Here is a 23,015-nt window from a genome sequence, read left to right as displayed (position 1 = left end):
TGTCCCTGTCCACTGTGGAGCGTAGTGCGGTTAATTCTTTGGCCGCGAGGGCTTTGGATAGCGCCTTGATGACCCACAAGTATAGGGGATCTATCGTAGTCCTTTCGATAAGTAAGAGTGTCGAACCCAACGAGGAGCAGAAGGAAATGATAAGCGGTTTTCAGCAAGGTATTCCCTGCAAGTACTGAAATAAGTGGTAACAGATAGTTTTGTGATAAGATAAATTGTAACGAGCAACAATAACAAAAGTAAATAAAGTGCAGCAAGGTGGCCCAATCCTTTTTGTAGCAAAGGACAAGACGGAACAAACTCTTATAATAGGAAAAGCGCTCCCGAGGACACATGGGAATATCGTCAAGCTAGTTTTCATCACGTTCATATGATTCGCGTTCGATACTTTGATACTTTGATATGTGGGTGCACCAGTGCTTGGGTGTTGTTCTTACTTGAACAAGCATCCCACTTATGATTAACCTCTATTGCAAGCATCCGCAACTACAACAAAAGTATTAAGGTAAACCTAACCATAGCATGAAACATGTGGATCCAAATCAGCCCCTTACGAAGAAACGCATAAACTTGGGTTTAAGCTTCTGTCACTCTAGCAACCCATCATCTACTTATTACTACCCAATGCCTTCCTCTAGGCCCAAATAATGGTGAAGTGTTATGTAGTTGATGTTCGCATAACACCACTAGAGGCTAGACAACATACATCTTATCAAAATATCAAACGAATACCAAATTCACATGACTACTAATAGCAAGACTTCTCCCTTGTCCTCAGGAACAAACATAATTACTCACAAAGCATATTCATGTTCATAATCAGAGGGGTAATAATATGCATATAGGATCTGAACATATGATTTTCCACCAAATAAACCAACTAGCATCAACTACAAGGAGTAATCAACACTACTAGCAACCTACTAGTACCAATCCCGGACTTTGAGACAAGAATTGGATACAAGAGATGAACTAGGGTTTGGAGATGAGATGGTGCTGGTGAAGATGTTGATGGAGATTGCCCTCTCCTGATGAGAGGAGCGTTGGTGATGACGATGATGATGATTTCCCCCTCCCGGAGGGAAGTATCCCCGGCAGAACAGCTCTGCCGGAGCTCTAGATTGGTTCCGCCAAGGTTCCGCCTCGTGGCGGCGGAGTTTCGTCCCGAAAGGTTCCACTTGGTTTTTTTTCTCATCGAAAGACTTCATATAGGAGAAGATGGACGTCGGAGAGCCATCAAGGGACCCACGAGGTAGGGGGCGCGCCCTAGGGGGGCGCGCCCCCCACCCTCGTGAGCAGGGTGTGGGCCCCCTGGCCTTCATCTTTGGCGAGGATTTTTCTTTATTTATTTTAAGATGTTCCATGGAGTTTCAGGACTTTTGGAGTTGCGCGGAATAGGTCTCTAATATTTGCTCCTTTTCCAGCCCAGAAATCCAGCTGTCGGCATTCTCCCTCTTCATGTAAACCTTGTAAAATAAGAGAGAATAGCCATAAGTATTGTGACATAAAGTGAAATAATAGTCCATAATGCAATAAATATTGATATAAAAGCATGATGCAAAATGGACGTATCAACTCCCTCAAGCTTAGACCTCGCTTGTCCTCAAGCGAAAAGCCGATAACAATAAATATGTCCTCATGTTTAGAGGTAGAGGCGTCGATAAAAAATAAAATACGGACATGAAGGCATCATGATTATTCTCATAACAGCAACATATATAGATTTTGTCATATGATTACTTATGTTCAAGTGATGATCTATTCACAATGCAAAAGTATAAATCATAAACCTTATTGGGCTCCGACAAACTATAATCTCAGTCATTGAAGCAATTGCAATTTATCATAACATCGGAAAGAGTCTATGTCAGAACTAAAAAGCAAGTCCACATACTCAACTATCATTTAGTCCTCCATAATTGCTAACACTCACGCAATACTTGTGGTTATGGAGTTTTAATCGGACACAGAGAAAGATAGGGGCTTATAGTTTTACCCCACAACCTTTTACCTCAAGGTAATGTCAACAATAATGGTTCATGCTCCCCTACATCCAATTAGATATATATATATATATATATATATATATATATCATGTTCTTTCCAACATGCTGAGCTTGCCAAAGGATAAAATGAAAAGGGAAAGGTGAAGATCACCGTGACTCTTGCATAAGGTAGAAGATAATAATAAAAGATAGTCCCTTCGCAGAGGGAAGCAGAGGTTGCCATGCGCTTTTATGGTTGGATGCATAAAATCTCAATGCGAAAGAATGTCACTTTATATTGCCCCTTGTGATATGAACCTTTATTATACAGTCCGTCGCTTTTATTACTTCCACATCACAAGATCGTATAAAGCTTATTTCTCCCACACCAATCAATCATACATATTTAGAGCATTTTTTATTGCTTTGCACCGATGACAACTTACTTGAAGGATCTTACTCAATCCATAGGTAGATATGGTGGACTCTCATGGCAAAACTGGTTTAAGGGTATTTGGAAGCACAAGTAGTATTTCTACTTGGTGCTGAGAATTTGGCTAGCATAAGGGGGAAAGGCAAGCTCAACAAGTTAGAGGATCCATGACAACATACTTTATCTCAGATATAAGAAAGACATAACTCATTGCGTTGTCTTCCTTGTCCAACATCAACTCTTTAGCATGTCATATTTTAATGAGTGCTCCCAATCATAAAAGATGTCAATGATAATATATCTATATGTGAAAACCTCTCTTTCCTTATTACTTCCTATTAATTGCAACAATGACCAAAGCTATGTCTGCCAACTCCCAACAACTTTTAATCATCATGCTCTTTCTATGTGAAGTCATTACTCTCAATAAGATCAATATGAACTTTTTGTTTCTTTTTATTCTTTTTCTCTTTCTTTTATTCACCCAAGATCATGGCAAAATAATCAAGCCCTTGACTCAACACTAATCTTTATTATATATAGCTCACGGACTCGATTACAAAGAGAGATCATAAAGCAAAACTCAAAACTAGATCATGCCATAAACTTTATTCTACTAGATCAAGATACTATTAATAGGATCGAACTAAGAAAAAAACAGTAAATATAGGAGTTGTGATGGTGATACGATAGCGGGGCACCTCCCCCAAGCTTGGCAGTTGCCAAGGGGAGTGCCCATACCCATGTGATTATATCTCCTTCTTTGTTGGTGGTGTAATATTCTTGGCGATTATTCCCCTCGGGATGCGGTTCTCCTCCTCGAGCTTATTGACTTGCTGCTTGAGGTCCATTATTTCCTTACGAAGCTTTCCTGTGACAGCTAAAGCTCCTTGCACCCAAGGGTGTTGCATAGCTACGGGAGAACAAGTGACACTCCTCTTCATATTTTCATAAGAAAGAAATCAAACATTAGAAGGGATAACCGAGTTTGGAATAGCTGAGCTCTGTAGTTCCCCCATCGTGAATCCAGCTCGGAGGCGAGAGGTGACTTCTTCATCCTCCATGGCATCTACTCTCATCAAGTCAGCCTCCATCTCTTGCTCCGTTGCTGGCCCAAAGTGGTCAGCGTCGCTATTTACCCTTGGTTCGAGTGCCGGATTAGATACCCGGCTCTCCCCGATTGACTCTTGAGAAGACATCTTCTTCTAATCTGCAGCAGCAATAGCTCGAAAACAAAACAGAGGAGGTTTGCGTGATACGGGAGTCAAAACCTTCGGGAGAAACCTTCGGGAGAATATATAATGAATTTTTACCGACCAAAATACGTAACGTGCAAGAAAACGGATTCCGGAAGGCACACGAGGTGCTCACGAGGTAGGGGGCGCGCCTAGGGGGTAGGGCGTGCCCACCACCCTCGTGGGGCCCTCGTGTCCTTCCCGGACTGCTACTTATTTTTCTATTTTTCTAAATATTCCAAAACGGAGAAATATTGCCTTAAAAATTGTTTTGGAGTCGGTTTACTTACCGTACCACATACCTATTCCTTTTCGAAGTCTGAAACGTTCCGAAAAGTGTCACTTATGTATTCCTCCGGGGTTACGGTTTCAATAATATTGGTTTCAACATTTATGGGATTACCTGAGATATAATGTTTGATTCTTTGACCGTTTACCACCTTCGGATTTGTGCCTTCAAAGTTGTTGATCTTTATGGCACCAGAACGATAGACCTCTTCGATAACATAGGGGCCTTCCCATTTAGAGAGAAGTTTTCCTGCAAAAAATCTTAAACGAGAGTTGTATAGCAATACATAATCACCTACATTAAACTCACGCTTTTGTATCCTTTTGTCATGCCATCTTTTAACTTTTTCTTTAAACAACTTGGCATTTTCATAAGCTTGGGTTCTCCATTCATCAAGTGAGCTAATATCAAATAATCTCTTCTCACCGGCAAGTTCAAAATCAGAGTTGAGATCTTTAATAGCCCAATACGCCTTATGTTCTAGTTCGAGAGGTAAGTGACATGCTTTTCCATAAACCATTTTATACGGAGACATACCCATAGGATTTTTGTATGCAGTTCTATAAGCCCATAATGCATCATTAAGTTTCTTGGACCAATTCTTTCTAGACCTATTAACAGTCTTTTGCAAAATTAATTTGAGCTCTCTGTTGCTCAACTCTACTTGACCACTAGACTGTGGGTGATAAGGAGATGTAATTCTATGATTAACATCATACTTAGCAAGCATTTTACGGAAAGCACCATGAATAAAGTGTGAACCACCATCAGTCATTAAATATCTAGGGACTCCAAACCTCGGGAAAATAACTTCCTTAAGCATTTTAATAGAAGTGTTATGATCAGCACTACTAGTTGTAATAGCTTCTACCCACTTAGTAACGTAATCAACAGCAACTAAAATATGAGTATATCCATTAGAGGCAAGAAAAGGTCCCATATAATCAAAGCCCCAAACATCAAACGATTCAATAAAAAGTGAATAATTCATAGGCATTTCTTGATGTCTACTAATATTACCAATTCTTTGACATTCATCACAAGACAAGACAAACTTACGAGCATCCTTGAAGAGAGTAGGCCAATAAAAACCAGATTGCAATACCTTATGTGCAGTTCTGTCTCCAGCGTGGTGTCCTCCATAAGCTTCGGAGTGACACTTGCGTAGGATCTGTTCATGTTCATGCTCAGGTACACAACGTCTAATAACACCATCTACTCCTTCTTTATAAAGATGTGGGTCATCCCAAAAGTAATGTCTCAAGTCATAGAAAAACGTTTTCTTTTGTTGGTATGTGAAGCTAGGTGGTATAAATTTAGCAACAATATAATTTGCATAATCAGCATACCAAGGAGTACTACGAGAAGTACTTATAACATTTAATTGTTCATCAGGAAAGCTATCATCAATAGGTAGTGGGTCATCAAGAACATTTTCTAACCTAGACAAGTTGTCTGCAACGGGGTTCTCAGCTCCTTTCCTATCAACAATATGCAAATCAAATTCTTGTAGCAAAAGAACCCATCTAATAAGTCTAGGTTTAGCATCTTTCTTTTCCATAAGGTATTTAATAGCAGCATGATCAGTGTGAATAGTTACTTTAGAATCAACAATATAAGGTCTGAACTTATCGCAAGCAAATATAACTGCTAAAAGCTCTTTTTCAGTAGTAGCATAATTTCTTTGAGCATTGTCTAGAGTCTTACTAGCATAATGAATAACATTTAATTTCTTATCAACTCTTTGCCCTAGAATAGCACCTACAGCATAATCACTAGCATCACACATAATTTCAAAGGGTAAATTCCAATCAGGTGGCTGAACAACAGGTGCAGAGACTAATGCTTTCTTAAGTATTTCAAATGCTTCTACACAATCATCATCAAAGACAAATGGTATATCTTTTTGCAATAAATTAGTCAGAGGCCGAGAAATTTTTGAGAAGTCCTTAATAAACCTCTTGTAAAATCCGGCGTGACCAAGGAAACTTCTTATACCTTTGATGTCCTTGGGACATGGCATCTTTTCAATAGCATCGACCTTGGCTTTATCGACTTCAATACCTCTTTCAGAAACTTTATGCCCCAAGACAATACCTTCATTAACCATAAAGTGGCACTTTTCCCAATTCAAGACAAGATTAGTTTCTTCACGTCTCTGCAAAACTCGATCAAGATTGCTCAAGCAATCATCAAAAGAGGAACCATAGACGAAAAAATCGTCCATGAAAACCTCACAAATCTTTTCACAAAAGTCAGAGAATATAGCCATCATGCATCTTTGAAAGGTAGCAAGTGCATTACATAAACCAAAAGGCATACGTCTATAAGCAAAACTACCAAAAGGGCATGTAAAAGTAGTCTTTGATTGATCTCTAGCCGACATAGGTATTTGAGAGAAACCAGAATAACCATCTAGAAAGCAATAGTGTGTATGTTTGCATAATCTTTCTAGCATTTGATCAATAAAAGGTAAGGGGTAATGATCTTTCTTAGTAGTTTTATTTAATTTGCGGAAATCAATTACCATCCTATAACCTGTGATAATTCTTTGTGGAATCAATTCATCTTTATCATTAGGAACAACAGTAATACCTCCCTTCTTAGGGACACAATGGACAGGACTTACCCAATGACTATCAGCAACGGGATAGATTATACGTGCCTCCAGAAACTTGAGTATTTCTTTTCTTACCACTTCTTTCATTTTAGGATTTAGACGTCGTTGAGGATCACGAACTGGTTTGGCATCTGCTTCCAAATTTATTTTATGTTGACATAGAGTGGGACTAATGCCCTTAAGATCATCAAGAGTATATCCAATAGCAGCACGATGCTTCTTCAGAGTTTTCAATAATCTTTATTCTTCATGCTCTGAAAGGTTAGCACTAATAATAACATGATATATCTTCTTTTCATCAAGATAAGCATATTTAAGATTATCAGGCAAAGGTTTAAGCTCAAATACGGGATCACCCTTGGGTGGAGGAGAATCCCCTAAAATTTCAACAGGCAAATTGTGATGCAGAATAGGTTCCTGTTTAAAGAATACTTCATCTATTTCCCTTCTTTCATTCATGAACATATCATTTTCATGGTCTCGCAAATAGTGTACTAAAGGATCACTAGGAGGTACGGCAATAGAAGCAAGACCAATAATTTCATCCTTACTAGGTAATTCTTCCTCACGATGTTGTTTACTAAATTTGGAGAAATTAAACTCATGAACCATATTATCCAAGCCAATAGTAACAACATTCTTTTTGCAATCTATCCTAGCATTAACAGTGTTCAAGAAGGGTCTACCAAATATAATGGGACAAAAGCTATCTTGCGGAGAAGTAAGAACAAGAAAATCAGCAGGATATTTAGTTTTCCCACACAAAACTTCAACATCTCTAACAATTCCCATCGCTGAAATAGTATCTCTATTGGCAAGTTTAATTGTGACATCAATATCTTATAACTCAGCAGGTGCAATTTCATGCTTGATTTCTTTATACAAGTCATAAGGTATAACACTAGCACTAGCACCCATATCACATAAGCGAGGATAACAATGATCTCCTATTTTAACAGAAATAACAGGCACGCCTACCACAGGTCTATGTTTACCTTTATCACAAGGTTTAGCAATTCTAGCAATTTCACCTTCGAACTGAATAACATGCCCATCAATATTATCAGACAAGAGATCTTTAACAATAGCAATATTAGGTTCTACTTTAACTTGCTCAGGAGGTGTATAAGTTCTAATATTGCTTTTACGAACAACAGTTGAAGCTTTAGCATGATCCTATATTCTAACAGGGAAAGGTGGTTTCTCAACATAAGAAGTAGGAACAATAGGATCATTATAAGTCACAGTCGTTTCTTCAACTTTAATAGGTGCAGCTACTTTTAATTCTATGGGAGGATGATATTTAAACCACTTCTCCTTAGGGAGATCAACATAAGTAGCAAAAGATTCACAGAAAGAAGCTAATATCTCAAAGTCAAGTCCATATTTAGTGCGAAACTACGGAAAACATCGGTATCCATAAAAGATTTAATACAATCAAACTTAGGTGTCATACCTGACTCCTTACCTTCGTCGAGGTCCCAATCTTCAGAGTTGCGTTTAATTCTATCCAATAAATTCCATCTGAATTCAATAGTCTTCATCATAAAAGAGCCAGCACAAGAAGTATCGAGCATGGTTTGATTATTATGAGAAAGCTGAGCATAAAAACTTTGCATAATTATTTCTCTCAAGAGCTCGTGATTGGGGCATGAATATAACATTGATTTAAGCCTCCCCCAAGCTTGAGCGATGCTTTCTCCTTCACGACGCCAGAAATTATATATATAATTACGATCACGATGAACAAGACGCATAGGGTAATACTTTTGATGAAATTCCAGCTTCAATCTTTTATAGTTCCATGATCTCATATCATCACATAGCCTATACCATATCAATGCGTCTCCCTTCAAAGATAAAGGGAAGACCTTCTTCTTAGCAACATCATCGGGTATACCTGCAAGCTTAAATAATCCACAAACTTCATCCACATATATTAAGTGCTCATCAGGATGCTTTGTTCCATCTCCTGTAAAAGGGTTAGCTAGCAGTTTTTCCATTATACCCGAAGGAAATTCAAAAGGAGTTTCATTTTCAGTAGGTTCAGTAGGTTGAGGAGCAACTCTTTGCTCTACTGGACGGGGTGAAGATACCCCGAACAAGCCCCTCAGAGAATTACTTTCCATAGTAGCAAGTGACAGTAAATTTCAGCACACTATATAAATTTTTCCTTACCAAATTCCACCTACCAAAGGTGCTACACTCCCTGGCAACGGCGCCAGAAAAGAGTCTTGATGACCCACAGGTATAGGGGATCTATCGTAGTCCTTTCGATAAGTAAGAGTGTCGAACCCAACGAGGAGCAGAAGGAAATTATAAGCAGTTTTCAGCAAGGTATTCTCTGCAAGTACTGAAATAAGTGGTAACAGATAGTTTTGTGATAAGATAAATTGTAACAAGCAACAAGTAACAAAAGTAAATAAAGTGCAGCAAGGTGGCCCAATCCTTTTTGTAGCAAAGGACAAGCCGGAACAAACTCTTATAATAGGAAAAGCGCTCCCGAGGACACATGGGAATATCGACAAGCTAGTTTTCATCACGTTCATATGATTCACGTTCGATACTTTGATAATTTGATATGTGGGTGGACCAGTGCTTGGGTGCTGTTCTTACTTGAACAAGCATCCCACTTATGATTAACCTCTATTGCAAGCATCCGCAACTACAACAAAAGTATTAAGGTAAACCTAACCATAGCATGAAACATGTGGATCCAAATCAGCCCCTTACAAAGCAATGCATAAACTAGGGTTTAAGCTTCTGTCACTCTAGCAGCCCATCATCTACTTATTAATTCCCAATGCCTTCCTCTAGGCCCAAATAATGGTGAAGTGTTATGTAGTCGACGTTCACATAACACCACTAGAGGCTAGACAATATACATCTTATCAAAATATCAAACGAATACCAAATTCACATGACTACTAATAGCAACACTTCTCCCTTGTCCTCAGGAACAAACGTAATTACTCACAAAGCATATTCATGTTCATAATCAGAGGGGTAATAATATGCATATAGGATCTGAACATATGATCTTCCACCAAATAAACCAACTAGCATCAACTACAAGGAGTAATCAACACTACTAGCAACCTACTAGCACCAATCTCGGACTTTGAGACAAGAATTGGATACAAGAGATGAACTAGGGTTTGGAGATGAGATGGTGCTGGTGAAGATGTTGATGGAGATTGCCCTCTCCCGATGAGAGGAGCGTTGGTGATGACGATGGTGATGATTTCCCCCTCCCGGAGGGAAGTATCCCCGACAGAACAGCTCTGTGGGAGCTCTGGATTGGTTCCGCCAAGGTTCCACCTCGTGGCAGCGGAGTTTCGTCCCGAAAGGTTCCTCTTGGTTTTTTTCTCATAGAAAGACTTCATATAGGAGAAGATGGATGTCGGAGAGCCACCAGGGGGCCCACGAGGTAGGGGGCGCGCCCTAGGGGAGGGCACGCCCCCCACCCTCGTGAGCAGGGTGCGGGCCCCCTGGCCTTCATCTTTGGCGAGGATTTTTCTTTATTTATTTTAAGATGTTCCGTGGAGTTTCAGGACTTTTGGAGTTGCGCAGAATAGGTCTCTAATATTTGCTCCTTTTCCAGCCCAGAATTCCAGCTGCCGGCATTCTCCCTCTTCATGTAAACCTTGTAAAATAAGAGAGAATAGCCATAAGTATTGTGACATAAAGTGAAATAATAGTCCATAATGCAATAAATATTGATATAAAAGCATGATGCAAAATGGACGTATCACGCCTCCAGGGCTAAGGATGCGGTTTTGTTTTCAGCGCGGAGTGCTATGTCTGGATCACTGACGAGAGTGATTATACCGTTTGGTCCGGGCATTTTGAGCTTCATATATCCGTAGTGAGGTATAGCTTGGAAGCATGTAAAAGCATCCCGCCCCAACAGGGAGTGATATCCGCTGCTGAAAGGGGCCACCTGGAAGGTTATTTCTTCGGACCGATAGTTCTCCGGTGATCCGAATACCACGTCAAGTGTGATTTTTCCCGCGCACCGCGCCTCCTGACTAGGAATAATTCCCGGGAAGGTTGTGTTACTTTGTTTGATGCGACTCTTGTCTATTTCCATTTTATGGAGTGTGTCCTCATAAATGAGATTTAGTCCGTTGCCGCCGTCCATGAGGACCTTGGTGAGTCGAAACCCATCCATGATGGGGCCGAGGACTAACGCGGCTGGTGCTCATGTTGTTCTGTACTTTGGTTCGTCACCTGCGTTGAATGTTATAGCCTTCTCGTTCCATGTGTTTATTGCAGCAATTTGGCAGACTACGTTGAGCTCGCGAAGTGCCCTTTTGCGCTTGTTATTTGAAATGAATGTCTCAAAGACTTTCAATACTCTTGGGCCGTCTTCTTCTGGGGGGTGTTGTTCTGGGGCGTCCTTGATAAGGATGACTTCGCGTCGTAGAATCCAACATGCTCTAAGGCTGTGGGTTGCCACGGTATCTGTTCTTGTATGTATTTTGCATGGGCCATCGAGCCACCCTTCCAGAACAGTGCCTTGCCGCGTAGTGGCTTTGTGTTTTTTGACTGTTGGATTGGGCGTGCCACGAGGGTATGCCCTTTTTGCCTGTAGGGGAAGTTGGGTTGGGACTGGTGGTTCCCGGCGAGCTGCCCGAGTTTCCCAGGCGCTTTCCATCGCACGGTATTTTTGTATGATGGTTGCTAAGTCAGCAAATTTTAGTATGCGGCGGCGATTGATGGCGTTGCGGATTCCTTCGTCCGCATAGTTTTTGCAGAATGCTGATATTGCATCCTCATCACGACAATCCTTTATCTTGTCCTTGACAAGGAGGAATCTGGCCCAAAAGTGGTGGACCTTCTCCTGAGATTGTTGTTTTATGCTCATGAGAACCTCTATATCCGGGTGGGTGGGTGGAATTAAATCCAAACCCTGGCCTAACCGGTTGTCCGGAGCCCAACGACCTTTCGGACTAGACAGTCTGGGTTCTGGAATATCTTCTGATTGTTTGGAACCGTTGTCTGATGCTATGTTCGGAGGGCTGGTTGCCTCCTTTTGTGGGTGAGTATCCGGCTCTTTATGAACGGCGATCCAAACATAGTATGTCTTCAATATAGAAGAAGACTCGCCGTCCTGCTCCAGGACTGCCGCGATCTGGTGGGTGACCGGTGGGATTTCGGTTTCTCCCTGATCAGTTTTAGGCCCGATCTGATCATAATCTGTGGCGATTCCCAAAGTAGCGATGCGATCTAGGAGCTCGTTTAAGGATGAAAACTCAACTGGACCCATCTGCATGGACTACTCGGAGTTGATGCGAAGGGGATTTTCGATGGCCCGAGAGGTCATCGTCGGCCCTGCGGCCGAACGGGCGATCATAGTAAAGTCACCCAGCCAGAGAGTTTGGCCCGAGGCCAAAAGTACCCCTGCGGTAATATTATATTTAATGACAAGGCGAGCCATCGAGCCTTTCATCGACGGCACAATGGAACTCTCAATGAAAGCACCAATGTGGGTGTCAAAACCGGCGGATCTCGGGTAGGGGGTCCCGAACTGTGCGTCTAGGATCGATGGTAACAGGAGACGGGGGACACAATGTTTACCCAGGTTCGGGCCCTCTCTATGGAGGTAAAACCCTACGTCTTGCTTGATTGATATTGATGAATATGAGTGTTACAAGAGTGGATCTACCACGAGATCGTAATGGCTAAACCCTAGAAGTCTAGCCTATATGGGTACGGTAATCCGTATATGTGGTCTCCTTTCCGGACTATTGTCTTTGGTTTATATAGACACCGAGGACATCTAGGGTTTACATGGAGTCGGTTACATAAGAAGGAATCTTCGGTTGCCAAGCTTGCTTTCCACGCCAAGTAGAGTCCAATCCGGACACGGTGCAGCCTTCGGCCTTCATGTCTTCACAGCCCATCAGTCTGGCCCATAAATAACAGGCCAGATGCCTGAGGACCCCTTAGTCCAGGACTCCCTCAGTGGGTCATCAAGAACATTTTCTAACCTAGACAAGTTGTCTCCAACGGGTTTCTCAACTGCCTTTCTATCAATAATATGCAAATCAAATTCTTGTAGCAAGAGAACCCATCTAATAAGTCTAGGTTTAACATCTTTCTTTTCCATAAGATATTTAACAGCAGCATGATCAATGTGAATAGTTACTTTGAAATCAACAATATGAGATCTAAACTTATCACAAGCAAAAACAACTGCTAAAAATTCTTTTTCAGTAGTAGCATAATTTCTTTGGGTACCGTCTAGAGTTTTACTACCATAATGAATAACATTCAATTTCTTATCAACTCTTTGCCCTAGAACAACACCAACAGCATAATCACTAGAATCGCACATAATTTCAAAGGGTAAATTCCAATAAGGTGGCTAAACAATAGGTGCAGAAATCAAGGCTTTCTTAAGTATTTCAAATGCTTCTACACAATCATCATAAAAAACAAAAGGAACTTATTTTTGCAAGAGATTAGTGAGAGGCCTAGAAATTTTAGAGAAGTCTTTAATAAACCTCCTATAGAAACCAGCATGACCAAGGAAACTTCCTATACCTTTGATATTTTTAGGACACGACATCTTTTCAATAGCATCTACTTTAGCTTTATCAACTTCAATACCTCTTTCATAAATTTTATGCCCCAAGACAATACCTCCATTAACCATAAAGTGGCACTTCTCCCAATTCAAGACAAGATTAGTTTCTTCACATCTCTGCAAAACTCGATCAAGGTTGCTTAAGCAATTATCAAAAGAAGTTCCGTAAAGGGAGAAATCATCCATGAAAACCTCAACAATCTTTTCACAAAAATAAGAGAACATAGCAGTCATACATCTTTGAAAGGTAGTGTGTGCATTGCATAAACCAAAAGGTATACGTCTATAATCAAAGGTACCGAAAGGGCAAGTAAAAGTGGTCTTCTCCTGATCATCTTTTGACACGGGTATTTGAGAAAAACCAGAATAACCATCTAGAAAGCAAAAAATGTGTATGTTTGGATAGTCTTTCTAGCATTTGATTAGTAAAAATAGAGGGTAATGATCTTTTCTAGTAGCTTTATTCAATTTGCGAAAATCAATTACCATTCTATAACCTGTAACAATTCTTTGTGGGATCAATTCATTCTCGTCATTAGGAACAACGGTAATACCTCCTTTCTTAGGGACATAATGAACATGGATTACCCATTTACTATCAACAATAGGACAAATCAAACACGGGGTTTTTCCTGGATGGAGGAGGATCCCCAAGAATTTCAACAGGCAAATTGTGTTTCAAAACAAGCCCTTGATTAAAGAATATTTCATCTATTTCCCTTCTTTCATTCATCAACATATCATTTTCATGGTCTAGCAAATATTGTTCTAAAGGATTAGTAGGAGTCATAGCAATAGAAGCAAGACCAATAATTTCATCCTTAGTAGGCAATTCTTTATCATGGGGTTGTCTACGAAATTTAGAGATTTAAAATCATGAGACATATCCCCTAAACCAACAGTAACAATATCTTTCTCGCAGTCTATCTTAGCATTAACAATATTCAAGAAAGGTCTACCAAATATAATGGGACAAAAATTATCTTTTGGGAAACAAGAACAAGAAAATCAGTAGGGTATTTAATTTTCCCACACAAGACTTCAACATCTCTAACAATCCCAATTGGTGAAATAGTATCTATATTGGCAAGCTTAATAGTAACATCAATATCTTCTATCTCAGCAAGTGCAATATCATTCATAATTTCTCGGTACAAGGTATAAGGATTGCACTCACACTAGCACCCACATCACATAAACCATGATAACAATGATCTCCAATTTTAACAGAAATAACAGGCATGCCAACGACAGGTCTATGTTTATCTTTAGTATCAGGATTAGCAATCCTAGCAGCTTCATCACAGAAATAAATAACATGCTCATTAATATTATCAACCAAGAGATCTATAACCACAACAATAGTAGGTTCAACTTTAATTTTCTCAAGGGGTGTAGGTGTTCTAGTATAACTCTTAGAACCACAGTTGAAGCTTTAGCATGATCCTTTATTCTAATAGGAAAAGGTGGTTTCTCAACATAAGCAGTAAGAACAATAGGAGCAACATTATAAGTAATAATTTCTTCTTCAACTTTAATAGGTTCTACTACTTTAACTTTAATGGGAGGATGATATTTAAACCACCCTCCTTAGGAAGATCAATATGAGTAGAAAATGATTCACAGAAAGAAGCTACTATCTCAGAGTCAACTCCATATTTAGTTCTGAAATCACGAAAGGCATCGGTATCCATAAAAGACTTAACACAATCAAACTTAAGGTTTATACCTGACTCCTTAGCTTCTTCGAGTTCCCAATCTTCAGGTTGCATTTAATTATTTCCAATAAATCCCATTTGAATTCAATATCCTTCTTCATAAAAGAACCGGTACAAGAAGTATCGAGCATGGATCGATCATTATGAGAAAGCCAAGCATAAAAATTTTGAATAATAATTTCTCTTGAGAGCTCATGATTGGGGCATGAATATAACATTTACTTAAGCCTCCCCCAAGCTTGAGCGATACTTTTTCCTTCACGAGGCCAAAAATTATATACATAATTTCGATCACAATGAAGCAGATGCATAGGATAAAACTTCTGATGAAATTCCAATTTCAATCGGTTGTAGTTCCATGATCCAATATCATAACATAGCCTATACCATGTCAATGCCTTTCACTTCAAATATAAAGGGAAGACCTTCTTCTTGACAACATCCTCGGGCATACCTGCAAGCTTAAATAATCCACAAACTTCATCCACATAGATTAGGTACATATCATGATGTAATGTTCCGTCTCCTGCATAAGGATTAGCTAGCAGTTTCTCTATCATACCCAAAGGAATTTAATAATAAATATTTTTCAGTAGGTGCAGTAGGTTGAGTAACAACTCTTTTCTCTTCCGGTCGAGGTGAAGATACCCCGACCAAGCCCCTCAAAGGATTATTTTTCATAGTAACAAGTGATAGTAAATTTCAGCACACTATATAAATGTTTCCTTTCCAAATTCCACTTACCAAAGGCGCTTCACTCCTCGGCAACGGTGCCAGAAAAGAGTCTTGATGACCCAAAAGTATAGGGGATATATCATAGTCCTTTCGATAAGTAAGAGTGTTGAACCCAACGAGGAACAAAAGGAAATGACAAGCGTTTTCAGCAAGGTATTCTCTGCAAGAACTGAAATTGTCGGTAACAGATAGTTGTAAGATTAGATAATTCATTACGAGTAACAAGTAACAAGAGTAAACAAGGTCCAGCAAGGTGCCCAATCCTTTTTGTAGCAGAAGAGAAGCCTAGATGAACTCGTATATAAAGCAAAGCGCACCCGAGGACACATGGGAGTTGTTGTCAAGTTAGTTTTCATCATGCTCATATGTTTCACATTCGTTACTTTGATAATTTGATATGTGGGTGGACCAGTGCTTGGGTGCTGACCTTGCTTGGACAAGCCTCCCACTTATGATTAACCCCTTTCGCAAGCATCCGCAACTACGAAAGAAGAATTAAGATAAATCTAACCATAGCATGAAACATATGGATCCAAATCAGCCCCTTACAAAGCAACGCATAAACTAGGGTTTAACCTTCTGTCACTCTAGCAACTCATCATCTACTTATTACTCCTCAATGCCTTCCCCTTGGCCCAAACAATGGTGAAGTGTCATGTAGTCGACGTTCATATAACACCACTAGAAGAAAGACAACATACATCTCATCAAAATATCGAACGAATACCAAATTCACATGATTACTTATATTAAGACTTCTCTCATGTCCTCGGGAACAAACATAACTACTCACAAAGAATATCCATGTTCATAATCAGATGAGTATTAATTATCATTAAGGATATGAACATATGATCTTCCACCGAACAAACCAACTAGCATCAACTACAAGGAGTAATCAACACTACTAGCAACCCACATGTACCAATCTGAGGTTTTGAGACAGAGATCGGATACAAGAGATGAACTAGGGTTTGAGAGGAGATGGTGCTGGTGAAGATGTTGAGGGAGATTGACCCCCTCTCGATGTGAGGATCATTGGTGATGACAATCGCGATGATTTCTCCCTCCCGGAGGGAAGTTTCCCCGGCAGAATAGTTCCGCGGGAGCCCTAGATTGGTTCTGCCCAATTTCCGCCTTGAGACGGCAGCGCTTCGTCCTAAAAGCTTCCTTCTGATTTTTCCAGGTCAAAACACACCATATAGAATAAGATGGGTGTCGGGGGCCTACCAAGGGGCCCACAAGGATGGGGGGTGCGCCCTCCACCCTTGTGGCTGGCAGGTGGCCCCCTCTGGTGCTTTCTTCGCCCAATATTTTTTATATATTCCAAAAATATTCTCCGTGAAGTTTCAGGACTTTTGGAGTTGTGCAAAACAGGTCTCTAATATTTGCTCCTTTTCTAGTCCAGAATTCCAGCTGTCGACATTCTCCCTCTTCATGTAAACCTTATAAAATAAGAGAGAAAAGACATAAGTATTGTGATATAATGTGTAATAACAGCCTATAGTGCAATAAATATCAATATAAAAGCATGATGCAAAATGGACGTGTCAGGTGGCGCCAGAGAAGATTGGGTGCGGACGGGGTGGGGAAGAGCAACAGGTTGGTGGCAACTCGAAGAGGAGGACCGGCCGCGCGTGGCAGCGGCGCCGCTGGTGCTGTATGTGTTGAGTAGAATTTTTTGAGAATCGAAAACACTTTGAGCACTCAAAATGTTCTCAAGAATACAAATTATATCTGGTCTCTCTAAGAGCCACACATGCATGCCAGCTACAAGCGAGAGTAGTCGCTGCCTTTGCCAGGGAATGAGCTTCAGTATTCATGTTTCTGTTCTCGTGTACCACTTGTACTGATGCAAAACCTGTAATACGCCTCTTAAGCTCATGGATGATGTCCGCCGAGGGCCCGAAATACGGCTTCCTGATGTGTTTCATCGTGGCAGAGCAGTTTGTGGCCAAAACCACATTGACACATGCAAGATCAAGAGCTAAAGCTAGTCCTTCGTTGCTAGCCAACGCCTCCAACACTTCAGGTTCCGTCAGATTTTGGACAGAGACTGCTGACGTACCAATAAAATTCCCCTCTCCATCGCGACAAACTGCAGCAAAAGCACCACCATCCTCATGTCGTCCGATAGCGGCATCCACATGAATTTTAACATACCCTGGTGGGGGAGGTATCCATTTGGGCCCTTCCTGACTCCGATGCTGACGCCCCTGTTGCTTTTTTCCTGCTGCAGCAAGATCATCTAAATAGCTTGTAATGAAACAAAAAGTCGTTAGTGGCGATTGAAACCTTTCTTCATGAATAGCCTTCCTCCGCACCCACCAGATTGACCATAAAGTGACAAGGACATTGACAAATTCTTCATTTTTCATTGAATACTGGAGCTCTATTAACCACAGCCATGCGTCATCATGCCTGCAAGCTATCAGGTGCTCGACTAAATCTTCGTCAACCAGAGACCACACACACTTGGTCATGGTACATTCAACAAGAGCATGCCTCCATGAATCAACCGCAAAATTACAGATAGGGCACACATCATGAACAACCATATGTCGATGGTGACGAAGAGCTTCAGTCAGGATAGAGTTTTTGGGCAGTCTCCAAGCGAAGTTTTTCAACTTTCCTGGTAATTTGAGCTTCCACAAACGGCTCCACTGCCCCCTAAACTCAATCTTATCTGAATTTTCCGCTCTTCCCTTCAGCCAATCCTCCCTTCTTCTTGTTGTTTCTCTTAGAAGCTTGTATGTCGATCTGACCGTGAACTGCCCTGTTCTTTCATAGTGCCAAGCCCAAGCATCTGCAAAGTTAATAGCACTTAAAGGAATGTTCAGGATGATCTGGACATCTGGTTCTTGCATGTGCTCGCATAGCTTATGGCAATCCCACCGTCGTTCCCCCGGACAATTAGCTCGCTCACCATCTCCGGCGGATTCTATGATCTTGGGTGTAGGGCTTGCAACATATAATGTCGAGGAATCCAGTTCTGGTTCCAAATGCTTGTCGTCTGTCCATTCCCGATTCTCTTCACTATTCCTTGGTTTAAAATCTCTGTTCCTGCACAGATTGCCCTCTAGACTTGTGATGGGTGAGACCCCAATTCCGCCTCAAGGAAATCATGATTCGGGAAGTAGACAACCTTCAAAAGCTTGGCACCCAATGAGTCCGGAGCCTTAAGCAAACACCATGATTGTTTTGCTAGCATGCATAAGTTGAACATCTCTGTATCCCGGAAGCCTAGTCCACCCAAATATTTTGGCATGGTAAGGGATTCCCATGATACCCACACTACCTTTCTCTCCCCATTAATACTTCCCCCAAAAAACTTCCTGGGCATCATGTCAATGTGTTGGCATAAACCCCTTGGGAGCAGAAAACACGACATAGAAAAAGTCGGTATTGCTTGTGCCACAGACTTGATCAGAACTTCTTTTCCCGCAGCAGCCATACACTTTTCCACCCATCCTTGTACCTTCGCCCAAATCCTATCCTTAATATATTTGAAGGCTCCATTTTTTGACTCCCCAACATCTAAAGGTAATCCCAAGTACCGTTCTGCCAAAGATTCATTTGGGACTTGAAGTACTTCCTTGATTTGAGTTCTCACATTGTCAGGACATCCTTTGCCAAAGAAAATGCTTGACTTTGTGAGATTAACCCTCTGACCTGATGCTGCACAATACTCATTTATAGTGTTTCCTATTTTTTCAGCCCCTTCTATGTTTGCCTTGAAGATCAACAAACAATCGTCCGCAAAAAGGAGATGATTTACCGTAGTGGCGAAGCCACGTTGAGAGGAGTATGGTCAATTGACTACACAGATTTTTGACAAATCCTTTATAGACAAGTCGAAATCATGTAATATTTTATATAAAATTGGTGAAAACACATGTATTTGACGTCACAGATTTGAAATGACATCACAGACTTCTTATCCTACCACCGCCACTGATTTACCGGTGACGCCGTAGGGGCTACAACCACACCCTTTATGTTAACATCATCACTCCTAGCCTTCAACAGACAAGAGAGACCCTCGGCAGCTAACAGGAACAAGTATGGAGATATGGGATCTCCTCGTCGTATCCCTCTAGTTGGCTTGAACTCCTCCATCTTTACTCCGTTAACCAGCACAAAAAAAAGTCACGGTGGACACACACCTCATAATTCTCTCAACCCAACCTTGCTCCAACCCAAGTTTTAACATCACAACCTCTAGATAGGTCCATTCAACTCTATCATACGCCTTCATCACACTGGTAGAAAAAGGGCCTTTAGTCCCGGTTCGTAAGGGCCTTTAGTCCCGGTTCTGGAACCGAGACTAAAGTGTCGGTACTAATGCCCTGACCCTTTAGTCCCGGTTCAATCCAGAACCGGGACTAAAGGCCCTCCACGTGGCCGGTCCACCTTTAGTCCCGGTTGGTAACACCAACCGGTACTAAAGGAAATTTTCTGATTTTTTTTTGAATTTTTTTGAATTTTTTTTATTTTCAAATTTCTGAATTATTTTAACCTCTAATCTCTAATCACCCCTCACTGCTCAATTTAATCTCTAATCACCCCTCATCATTCCAAATCATCTCACTTCCCGAATGGTCACCCATCCTCTCACTACTCCAGCCTGAGCACGCTTAACTTCCGGGTTCTATTCTCCCTCGTTTCCAAGTCTGCACTTGTTGTTTTCCTGACAATAGTAAGATGTCAATCCTATTAACCCTCAGGAATTTAGCTTGAGCATGAAGTCACATATTTCACTGTTTGAGTTTAAAACTATTGTTCTAAAAAACAATAATTTTTTAGTAACACTAATATTTCTTGAATAATTAGTTTGACCATTGTTTGACCACAGTTTGACCATAGTTTGACCAAATTTGACCAAAATTCAAAAAAGGTGAAATAATTATTTAATAACACTAATATTCTTGAATAATTATTTAGTAACACTAATACTTCTTGAATAAGTAGTTTGACCATAGTTTGACCAGATTTACTGAAAATTTAAAAAAACTGAAATTTGAGCATAACTTTTTTTCCTTTTGGAATTTGAGGATTCTAGAAATTTGCAAACAGGCCATAGGCCGTCTCCATCGGATGTAACTTTTCGAGTAGATGATTTTTCATATAAAAAACTTTTTAATCCGAGTTCGTATGCAAAAATTATGCCCATTTTACAAATTCCAGAGAGATTTTGCAAATAAAATCAAAATTCATATTTGCAAATTTTCCCAACAACTAGACCACATATCACATGGGAAACTTATTTTCTTTTATTTTTTTGACATTTCCACCATTTTCTTTTATTTTTTTTAACTGAAAAGGCGATCCGGGGGGGTAGAGTTTGAAAATGGGACCTTTAGTACCGGTTCGTGGCACGAACCGGGACTAAAGGTCTCAACCCTATTAGTCCCGGTTCGTGCCTCAAACCGGGACTAAAGGTCTAATCTTTAGTCCCGGTTTGTGGCACGAACCGGGACCAATGGTTGTAGGCCAGGAGCGAGGCCCATTGGTCCCGGTTCATCCCACCAACCGGGACCAAAAGGTCTAAATAAACCGGGACTAATGCCTTAGCCGCACGAACCGGGACCAATGCTCACATATGTCCCGGTTCTAGACTGAACCGGGACTAATGGGCTGAGCCGGCCTGAACCATAGCCCTGTTTTCTACTAGTGTCATATCGAGCTTTAGTGTACAGTAAGAGTTTCTTTTGCTTCTTGACCTCGTTCTGGTGTGTGTTTCTTGGGCCAACTGCTACCTAGTGCGTCCACAGACGGGTTTTGCTCGTGTGTATCCAAAACAATGGCTCGCCCAGGCCCAATAGGCAGTTACGGCCCAAGTGTAAGAGCCTGTGAAACGGAAGAGCGTTTTAAGGAATTTTAACGTAAGACAGAAATAATTCCTCAAAAAAAAACGTAAGACAGAAACATACATGACGGCATGTTTCGAAAAAAAAAACATATTATAATGATGAACGGCCAGAAGATATATATAAATATAAGTAAAGATAATGATAAACATATACTACTCATTATAGATAGATGACTCGTTGTGACCTGCGACTGCGAGACTTTCAAGAGAGACAGTCTCCTAGAATGACGACGACGGGCGAGTATTTATAATATCACCCACCCAAACGAAAAGTGTGGCAATTTCAATTGGAAATCGAACTGGAGAGCAGCAAAGCGAGCGTCATGCATTTATTGAATATGCAGGCCAAAATTCCATTTGCGTTCACAGATCTCAACGCACGCCGCCGGCGCGCCGCTCACCTCACCAAGAACGCAAACAACAGCTCTATCTTCTCTGCTAATTAGATTCTACAGACAGAACACGCGGGGAAAATCCTAGGAGAAAATCCGACGACCAAAATTGGGCCCGCGTCCGGCAGAGGGTACACGGGTGCGCGCGCCGCGCCGCGCCGCGCCTACGACGCGTCCTCCCCGCGCGGCTCCCCCGCGTCGGCGGCGGTCACGGCGGGGAAGGCGAACGGCCTGGCGCTGGCGAGGAAGGACGGCAAGTCGTCGCCGGCCATGATGACGACGACCTTGGGCTCCCTGTCGAGCGGCGCCATCCCGCGCGCCGACGCGTCCTCGCCGGCGCTCCCCCGCCGCGACGACGACCCGGACGGCTTGCTGTCCGTGCAGACGAGCACGAGCAGCGCCACGGCGATGATCCCCATCATGAGCGCGAAGCCGAGGAGGAGGTACGGCGTCGGCGTCCTCCAGAAGGCCGGGTGCGCGCCGTGGCCGACCGCCACCATCGCCTCGCCCGCTCTGATCGGCCTCATGACGAACGATGGAGCACGCGGATCGATCCCTCTTCCCACTTTCTTCCTCTCTGCGTGCGCGTACAGCAAGCAGAGTGGTGGTTTCGCGCTTCTTCTCTGTGGGTGGCTGTAACGGCTGAGCGGGAGACTGCGATCGGGAGGAGGGGGAGGGAGGCGGCATTTATAGTCGGCCCGCCGAAGGAGGCCGAGAGCGCGGAAAAGTGACTGCGCGGCGCGGCGCGGCGCGGCGACGGAGGTTTGCTTGCCAGCTGTGCTCTGCGTGTGCCTCCCCCAGGTGCTCCTCCAGTGGCCCGCGGGTTTGGTTTGGGCGGTCTGCGGCTGCATGCACACGAAGGAGCGCCTGCAGCTGCTGGGTTTTGGCCGCTTGGATGGTGGGGGCTGGTTTTTCGGGTTCGAGACAGGTGGGGGCCCGCCCAGCATAGGTGGCGAGATCGCTGCGTCCGATGCCATCATGATTAAAGAACATCCAAAAAATGGAATTGAGTGTGCCAGTAGAAGAATTATTTGAATTCACCTCAGTGAGTAGGTTCTGGAAGTCTCTGCAAAGATACGGGGTGAGACGAGAGGCGGATGCTCGAGGTTCGGGAACGCCGAGGTGTGACTGT

At 41.9% G+C, this 23,015-nt stretch overlaps 1 protein-coding gene across 1 annotated transcript; it reads right to left on the bottom strand.

The window, feature by feature from the left end:
* Positions 1-21,630: 21,630 nt before the first annotated feature.
* LOC125523085 (protein GLUTAMINE DUMPER 6-like) lies at positions 21,631-22,408 on the bottom strand. The gene has a single exon (XM_048688131.1). It carries the CDS (start codon positions 22,381-22,383, stop codon positions 22,048-22,050), a length of 336 nt encoding a protein of 111 aa, XP_048544088.1. The 5' UTR covers positions 22,384-22,408; the 3' UTR covers positions 21,631-22,047.
* Positions 22,409-23,015: the final 607 nt, after the last annotated feature.

This window comes from Triticum urartu, chromosome 7 (assembly GCF_003073215.2).
Source record: "Triticum urartu cultivar G1812 chromosome 7, Tu2.1, whole genome shotgun sequence".
NCBI classification, from domain to species: domain Eukaryota; kingdom Viridiplantae; phylum Streptophyta; class Magnoliopsida; order Poales; family Poaceae; genus Triticum; species Triticum urartu.
This window is presented reverse-complemented; position numbering and strand designations above follow the sequence as displayed.

What these genes read in the sequence shown, in the direction of transcription:
- LOC125523085 (XM_048688131.1), bottom strand. Translation starts at nt 22,383, where the DNA reads ATGGTGGCGGTCGGCCACGGCGCGCACCCGGCCTTCTGGAGGACGCCG.